General features: G+C 37.7%; 1 protein-coding gene across 2 annotated transcripts; it reads right to left on the bottom strand.

The window, feature by feature from the left end:
• Positions 1 to 1543: 1543 nt before the first annotated feature.
• prpf18 (PRP18 pre-mRNA processing factor 18 homolog (yeast)) lies at positions 1544 to 8340 on the bottom strand. 2 transcript variants are annotated; one of them, XM_023428342.2, is made up of 11 exons: positions 8181 to 8340; positions 7172 to 7249; positions 6915 to 6941; positions 5378 to 5479; positions 5174 to 5287; positions 4612 to 4758; positions 4413 to 4481; positions 4028 to 4168; positions 3856 to 3927; positions 3600 to 3755; positions 1544 to 2380 (listed from the first exon to the last, which is right to left on the bottom strand). In XM_023428342.2, the coding sequence occupies exons 1-11, from the start codon at positions 8244 to 8246 to the stop codon at positions 2300 to 2302; spliced, it is 1053 nt and encodes a 350-aa protein (XP_023284110.1). In that variant the 5' UTR covers positions 8247 to 8340; the 3' UTR covers positions 1544 to 2299. The 2 variants fall into 2 exon arrangements, with proteins under 2 accessions (XP_023284110.1, XP_023284111.1); XM_023428343.2 differs by lacking the exon at positions 6915 to 6941.
• Between the last annotated feature and the right edge of the window lie 718 nt (positions 8341 to 9058).

The following is a 9058-nucleotide window of genomic DNA, read 5'->3' as shown; positions in this document are numbered from 1 at the left end:
CAGAGCTTTGAGTTTTGAGATTGAACAGAGAAATTCACAGAGGGCAGAGAGTGTCACAGAAGCACATCAGCTAACTCTGATACAAAATGTATCAATGCTAGGAGCAAGAAGTCCAACTGGTAGCTTCCCTTCAAACTCTTAAAACACTGATCAGACAGTACATTCTGAAAACAGGGGAGACATCCAGTGGTACTTGTTATGACCTTATACACACAAAAACTGCAGCGTATCCTAAATGCAATGCCTCTTTATAGTCCCATTTTCTTCTCAGCAAGCCATTTCCTCATCTGCTCACCCAAAATATCCTTCCTGCACAATTCCTCCACCACTGTCCTAAACCAGGCATGTCCTCACGTGTTTTGGAGTGATCAGTCTGACATCTGCCTAAGTCATACGATGGGTTTCTAATTCCCCGTCTCATCAAACACTGTTGTGCTGATGGTTTCACTCATTCACACAATTCCTCCTCCAAAAGTGTTCTGCTATATGCACCTGAGTAATCGTAATGATCTAAAAGGGAATTGTGTAGTTTCACTATGTTTAGAAACGAAATTTAGTTCCTTTTGTACTGGGATGTCCACCTAAAATAAATCTCCTTTGTGTTGGTCAGGGAGATAACACAGCTCACACGAACCTCCTGGTATGATAACACACAAGGAAGTGTCTCGTTAATTTAGAATACACTGCAAATATTTTGAACCATTTCAAGGCCTTGGCTAAGCAAACGACACAGCTGACAGCGACACAACAGATTAGACTGGGCAGAAGCCAAAATATTCAGCTTACTTCATCTCAAGGACAGAGTAGCGCTTCCATGGGCGGACAAGTGTACTGGCTTTTGATCTGGTTATTTCATGCTCTGGAGCTCAAAAGGTTTCTGCACACTGCTAAAAGAAAACTGTCTTCTTTATTGTGGACTAGTTGTAGGAGGAAAATCCTGTGCTAATTCACAGTATTTGTACTGCCAACTGTCAACCTGTCCAGCTGAGTCTCAAGCAGTGACGTGCTCAGAGCTGGCAGACTGAAACTGTGGTGACGTAGGTTCAGGCAGCCGAGAACACACTATAACCACAAGGAACAGATTAGATCACCATGGTTACTCAGAGTAGTAAGGTCAGTGTGTGATGCTGGATGTTACCATCTTAGCAAACTACTGAAAGGTTTCCATTAGCAATGAGTTGTTGCAAATCTAGTTGTTTTTCTGAATTGCTATCCAGCAGAGCACATAATAGCACAATGATTCCTTAATTGGTTATTTTCATCTGACTAGTACGTTCTTAATGAATTCTTAAGTCACACAGTGGGCAATCAAAAATTTTACTGAAGCATGTCGTGGCACATTTGCTGAGGAGGGTCCTTTATAAGAACACATTCACAACAGACACATATTCAGGGGGGAAAAAAAAACACTATGGTGGCTAAAAATAGTTCCATTCAGCAGTCCAGCTGCTAAGAGAGCAAATCTTTACAATTATGGAATAAAATTTATCTTGAAAGGGAAAATTAACTCTTCAGTCTGCATAAAAATTAACAATCATCAGGATTGTTGTTGGTTTAATAAAACAACACTTTATTTTCTCACTGTACAGAGACACACTGATTGGTTTCATTATCTGCTGAAAACATGACAACTCAAACATAAACATAAAACTGACTTTGCAGTGGTTATGCCAATAGTGTAAAGAGCGCTAACATCTCGGGTGTAATAAAACTTACACTACTGGATTTTGCTTCACAAATGACACTTTGCTTGCAACATCATCAAAAATATTTGTTTGAAAAACGCATGTAAGCCAATATTAAAAGGAATATCATTTTACAGCCTACACCAAGAGCAGTAAATAAAGTTTAACCCTTTTGCTTTTTAATATTCCTGCAGAAATGGTTTTGCCTCCTCTGAGCATCAATAAACATAAATGTTCTCAGAAGGACTGAGACTGGTGAGTATTAATGGCATGACAGGTGCATCAGCTCACAAAGACAAGTCTAATGAAAATCAAGGGCGGGCTGTTAAGCGTTCTCCGGCTAAATCGGAGATATTTTTATTTGACTTCTAAGTTCGCAAAATTCAGACTGCAGACAACTAGTCTTACCCCAATTCTATTTAAATTATGCATTTTTCCTGTGAAATACATGTGTACTTGAAGGCCTCTGGTATACAATGTTTGGAGACATGTCTGCCACAACACCACCTCGGTCATGCCAGAACCCATGACTGAGCTGCTTTGAAAAATTCCCATTTTGGATAGTGATACGATGGACCTGACAGCCATGGCATAGATTACAGTGAAATTTTAAGTTAAAGAGCATTGTACTCCACACACTTTGATGGATCAGTCGTGAAGTGTTTCTGGCAGATAGTCATTAGCCTCTTCAGTCCCTGTAGTAAGAAAAATAAAAACAAGACAAAAAAATTCTGCTGTCATTGAAAAGTGTAAAATATGGTCAGCTATATACCAATTTTACTCCACTTGAATTCATTTTACAGACAGAGATAGGATGATGTAAATGTTAAGCCAATTCATCAAATGTTGCTAAATTGTTGTTGGCAGAGATGGAAACATTCACAAACATGGGGAATAGACCTTCTTTAGACATATGAACATTTGCTAATCTGTATATGTCATGATTACAGTGTTTCAGGAGATACACTGATGTACACTGTATATGACCATCCACTAACCTCCAACCTGGCCTTGTCCATAAACCTGAGCAGTTTGTTTAAAACACATTAACATACGGCAAACGCTAATTTATGCAGGTATGGTGATGAAGTAGAATTTCGTCCCGTACTGTGACTAGGGTTCACCATAGGAATTGTCCTCAATTAATCCCAGTCATACAATTTTGTTACAGTAAGAGCCAATATGAGAGCCAAATGGAACGCTTCCATGAAAAGCAAAAGAGGTTATAAAAATAGCGCACATTACTTAAGTAAGAACATATTAATATTTGTCATGAAAAATTCACAGTAGCCTGAATATGGCATTTCCTAAATTTAAATGATGAGAAAACTGTAATTACTGCCATGCAGTTGTATGCACCTGCCAGTCAGACAAGTCTTAGTTTACATCTATGTCTGTCTACACTTATATAATATATGTAGATGAGACTTTGAAGGAATTTAATAAGAGGTATTAAGTGTTTTTTGTCATTAATAGCGCATCAGTTCCTTGAGTTATGGCCAGAAACAAGTTTTGTGAGGTCACAATGACATTGACCTTTGAACACCAAAATCTGTTCAGTTCAACCTTGAGTTCAAGTGAACGTCTTTGAATTTGTAGAAATTCCCTCAAGGTGTTCCTGAGATATCATGCTCATAATAATGATAATGTCTCTGGCCACGGCTGTCGCTGGCATGGAGGCGTAAAAATGATCTGATGCTTTGGCACTGAGCATGGGGCATTCAGCAATATTTTGTAATTCTATTACTTTTCCATGCGCAGTGTAAACATATAACTGTGCAACGTGTGTATATGATGTCCACAGATCATAATTATATGTCAGTGCCAGGATCTTGCAATGGCTATTAGATTGTTCAGAGTCACTGTCCTGAAAAGAAATCCCATCATTTGTAGTGAATAATGTCAGGTTCTTACCTGAATGTATTTTCTTTGCGTCTCATCGTTGAGAACGTGGGCCACATGTTTGGAGAAAATCTTTTCTCGCCCAGTACGGGCATGGATACCCACCATGGTCACACCGATAGGCCAAGGAGCATTTCCAATAGCCATCTGCAGATAGGCATCATTTGCCTATAAAAGAGATGTAAATTTGTTAAAACATGTAGCAGTAGATTTGTAATAATAAAGGGACTGCATAGATCAAAAACACCGTTATTGGATCTTGACAAACCTTGACATATTCTCTCTCCAACATGAATTTAATGATGTCTGTGATGGACTCTTTGATGTCAGCCGGTAAGCTCTGAAAGAGATAATAAAGCAATTTAAACTATTAGAAATGAAACATTCACACCACAAAAAAATCACATCTTGCAGCTTGTTTTACTCTCCACAAATATTACTTTCTTCCTGAGCTTCCTGAAGAGGGGTTTGAGGTAAGACTCTGTCTGTGAGTGTGTTGCACTGGCCAGCTTGCCCTGGACACTGCGCTTCACGTGGTCCTCTCTGCTGTTCAGATCCTTGGCCCAAACACCAAGAAGAAACTAGAATACAACAGGAAACATAGCTATTAAGAGAATATTACCAAGCATTGAAACAGTGACAGATACTACACAGATTATGATTATTTGGTCTTGATTTGTTGCATTAAAATGTATTTTATTTAACAAGAACAGATATCAACAGAAGAGAACAACAATATGAATAGCAGCCACAGTAGTGATGTAAACATTTCTTATCCAACAGCTCCCTCTAGATTAAAGATTGAGCATGATTTTCTTGTCTTACCCTCAAAAACTTGTCAATAACATCCTGGTCTCCATCATCATCTCCTGTGCCCAGCGTGTTACCAAGAGCCTAGGGGGAAGTTTCAATATTAGAGACAAAAATCAAAAAAATTGTTCATAGCTTGACATGACTGAAACAGAACTATTGAACAGTTGGGGACTCAATTCTCTTTCTTGACACAGTGCACAGTGCAATGTACCTCCAGTTCTTCTATAGTGGTGTTTTCTTCATGTACTTTCAGGTCGTGCTGCGTGTCCAATTCTCCTGGCTCTGTTCCTCCAACAATTTCATTCAGGTACTGCTGGTCGATCTTGTCCATGGCAGCTTTCAGATCGTTCCTCAAGCCCTAGACACAGAAGTAGCAGCAAATATTAGGACCAAAAATGTAATGTCAATCAGCATGCTGTGCCTAAAATTTAGGACAATAAAACCATTTTTAAAAAATCACTTGACAGAATAGCAGCCCTATCAATTCCACCTCTTCTCACTCAGGACCATGTGAATAACTGTGGGGATAAAATAAAACTCAGCTTCACTACTTCACAGAACTTGTCAACAGTTTTGTTGAACAAAATAATACAGATCTGCTTTTGATGGTGACAGTTTAAAGAAAGGTAATGCTGAAAGCAAATATGTCAAAGGCCTCTTTTAAGGAAGGTGTGAATGATAGAGATATGCAATTTTCCAAAGTAGAGACTTCAGTGTGAATTTCTGTCTGGATCTGGATACTGGTTTCCACTCACAGACGGTCTCAGTCCTACCTTGTTTACTTCTGGCGTCAGAATCTCAATCTTCCTGAGTCTCTGGAAGGCATCATAGTCAGACTCTCCAAACAATCGGATTGGTTCCCCTCGTTCTCTAAGCCGTCGAATTACCTACATAAACATAGCAAAAGACACATACGTAATATGGAAATAGAAAAAAAATGTATTACGACAAAGTGTTATTATGACATATTCACTCACCTCCTGTCGAGACAGTGTCATTGGCAGTTTCTCTTCTGTTAGTTCCAGTTCTAACACTGGATTAGCTGAGGTGGATGGCTCATCTTCCTCCTTCTTATCAATCTTCAGGGCAAAAAGATAGAAAGTGAGATAGACTAAGTTATTGGAAGGATGTGGAGGTAATTTGAAGGTGCAGAATTTGATCATATTAAAAGATCAAAAGTGTTTTTGGCCAAATGCAAATGAAACTAATACAAATGGGATATGTATGAAAAGCATTTGTAATGTCCTTATTAGATGATACCTCATGGTTGAAGAGAAGGTGTATCATTATGATGTATTGTACATTGATTTACATTCCCATCTCACCTAAGTTATTCAGTGACTTGTAGCAGAAGTCAGTAAATAACTTTGCAGTAAAAGCAAACATATTGAATATTACATTAATCTCAAAACTTTCATTTAGTTCTGGCTGCACCACCTAAAACCTAAACACAGGCAAAAATTATTCTTTTTTTTTGCAACAAAGAAACTCAAAATATGCTACCAGATCATGCTTTCATAGGCACATGCATCCTTGCACTCTTAGATTGTGGTTTAAACAGCACAATCTAAAAGATCAAACAGAGACAGACGACAAAAACAAACAATGGCCCTGGCTCAAATAGACAATGTATACTGCATGTGTGCAAAGAGCAGAGCTGAATAAGTTTGACATTTTAAGTCTTGCACAAAGTAGAAAGGGAAATAACGTTTTCCATATAGCAGCTGTTACAAGGCAATGCAAACTAGTGACACAAAACCAGGGAAAACTCATAGTCAGTCTAAATATTAAAGCTGCTGTCACAGATTATGTGCAAAATAAGAGGTGCAGCTTGACAAAATAATTTTTTTTTTTCTTAAATTTCAGTCCAGTTTCCATGCTGAAATCCACACTGGTGCTGTGTCCCGCTTTGACTATGTGGCTTCCTTTCCTTGTTCCCTTACTCTCTGAAAAGTGACTGGTGCTGAGTTTACAAATAGGCTGTAACACATGACCAGTCAGCAAATAGACTAGTTGTCATAGTGGTTGTTGCACATATAAAACAAACAGAAAAAGCATAAATATCAACAATGGTGGAGTATTGGATGCATGAGGTGGTTCAGTAAATTCATATAATGTAATTTGATGAATGAAATTCATTTTCAATATTACCTACTGCAGACCAATTCTATCAAGCACAGTAAGCAGAGACCGAGTGAAAATTTCCGTTTCTGTATATATTTGATATCCTGATATCAAATTAGTATATGTTTACAGACTGACTGAGTTGTCTGACCGAGATGAGTGTATGTCAGCATCTCAGCAGCTTTCACAAAACATCCAGGGGGTTATTTCTAACAACCTGCACTCACAAATAAAGTTGTCTCCACCATGTTATTTCTGCTTTTATCCTCACTGGCTTTAGTGAGTGAACTTTCAAAAAGGATGCCAAGGAAGTGGAAGCTTTTGGGACACATTGTTTTTTATCCTTTTATCATGCATCCTGTCAGCTACTTTCACACTGCAATCCCATACCTGGCTCTCAGGAGTCTCTCTCTGAACCTACAGATGCAGGCAGCAGAGGCAGGTTGGGGAAAAACAGCACAGTAAACACAGACACATACACTAATGAACACCTGAGCATTAATGCCTGACCTTATTTTGTTTCCTGGCAAAAAGTTTTATTACAGTATTAGGTTGTCATACTAAATATGAAGTAAAACTGAACTGAAGATAGGCAGTGAAGTGATTTAGATGTGTCTTTGAGAGATAGTGGGAGACTTGATATCAACCTTATATCCACATCTTCTGAAGTAATCTTCTTGTTCCTTCCGCGCAAGATCAGCCCTTTTGAAGAATTTTTTCGAGTCCTGGGAAAAAGAAAGATAATTAGATAGATTTACTCTTCAAATCAATCTCAATGTACAGTTCAATGAAAAGATCACACGTGGTTAAGCCTGGAGCAGCATGACAGCAATTGTTTCCTTCCTTCTAGAATGACATTGTAGATACAGCTTTAATACAAATGGCTAGTAATTGACCGTTATTTTTTCTCTGTGCTGAACTAAATGCGACAACAAAACACACTCTTTTCGGCAAAGCAATATCTCAACATTCAGTTTTAAGTTCAACTTTCATTGAACGTGGGCATGATTTGGAGGTGTCATGAACTGAAGTGAGCGCTCTTAAGGAAGTCTACAAGGTACCATGATAAGTAGTTACATTTAAGAGTCAAATGTAATGAAAAAGGTGATCAAAAGAGTGACATGGTACATTTAAAACAGGAGTAAAACTGACGTTTTCTATAACATTGTATCAGTACCGAAGAACATTGAAACACTGCAGGGATCACCTATCCATAAGGATAATCCAATATTTCTATCACACTGAATATGTTATCAATAACATTAATTTACTGAATGGATGTTTGTATATATACTTTTTGTAGTTTTAATCTCAGCGTTCCTGAAACGGAGGACAGACACAGCTAACCATTAAAGGTTATCACACAACAATGATGATAATGCGGTAAAGTTAATGCTAAATTACGTATTTATTTGCTAATTAACTATTTGCTTAAACAATACGTGAATTACATGTCTATCTTTAACACACTAACGTTAACTACATCTTGTAATATCTGTGAGGTTCAGCGCTGTACCCACACATTTGTAAAAACGTGTTGATAAAAACATCGATGATTTTGGAAAGACAACGTTGTCTGAACTAAGTTAATGCTAGTCAATATTAGCAATCGGGCTACCAAGCTAACAAAAACAAGCAACTTAATCAGCAACTCACGTCAACAAGCTGTTTTTCCTCGATGAGTTTCCTCTTCCTTGCGATTTCTGCTTTAAGAATATCCATTTCACGACTGTAATTTTTGTCGTTATTCGTTTATTTCAACAATTACTCACTTATGCACACGGTTGCCTCGATGCAAGTACCTAAACGCCATAACCGGAAGTTACCCAATAAATGGATTTCAGTATAAGAGTCCTCAGTGATTTTTTTCGGTTTTATGGATTGTGTTTCAAAGTAAAAAGAATATAATGTTTGTAATGTGTAATGTAAATAAAAGGTAACTTGCTGACTCTAAACGTTGACTTATTATTTCAAGTCTAAGCACTCATCTTTGGTTATAATCAAAAAACAATTCTTCTTTGGGTGGTATAAGTACTGCAATGGAAATTAACAATGAACCTGTGATGGCTAGGGTACTGAACAGCAAAATGGGCAATCTTAAACTCCCACTCATTTTATGTTTGGCTAAGTGGACAATTGTTTTTCCAAAGTTACACATTTCTGTGTCTGTGATTTCAGTAATCTTGTTCAAGACTGTTCAAAACAGCAGTTCCATGTTTTTACCACAGATGTTAATAGGTCTACACATTTAAAATGTTAACCATTCCCTGTATTTTATTACAGAGACTGAATATTAATTAGGGATGCAGCCTTTTCTTTTTTTTTTTTTTTTTTTTACCAAACATGCATTGTTATTCTCTGCTGATGGGGGCTCACTGAATTGATCAGGTGCCTTTTATATTTTTTCACACCCTCCCATCAGATGACCTGAGTCTGCCACTGCTCAGCATTTTTGTGGATGTATGTGTGTTCTGTCTTTTCTGTATTTTTCATGTTGCTACGTTTTGCTTCAGATCAATGTTCCACTTCTTTTC

This window comes from Seriola lalandi, unplaced genomic scaffold (genome assembly GCF_002814215.2).
Source record: "Seriola lalandi dorsalis isolate HSWRI2012SDOR001 ecotype SW California unplaced genomic scaffold, Sedor1 jcf7180002054873, whole genome shotgun sequence".
In the NCBI taxonomy this organism is placed as follows: domain Eukaryota; kingdom Metazoa; phylum Chordata; class Actinopteri; order Carangiformes; family Carangidae; genus Seriola; species Seriola lalandi.
The sequence above is the reverse complement of the archived record's forward strand: the minus strand, read 5'-3'. Positions and strand labels throughout refer to the sequence as shown.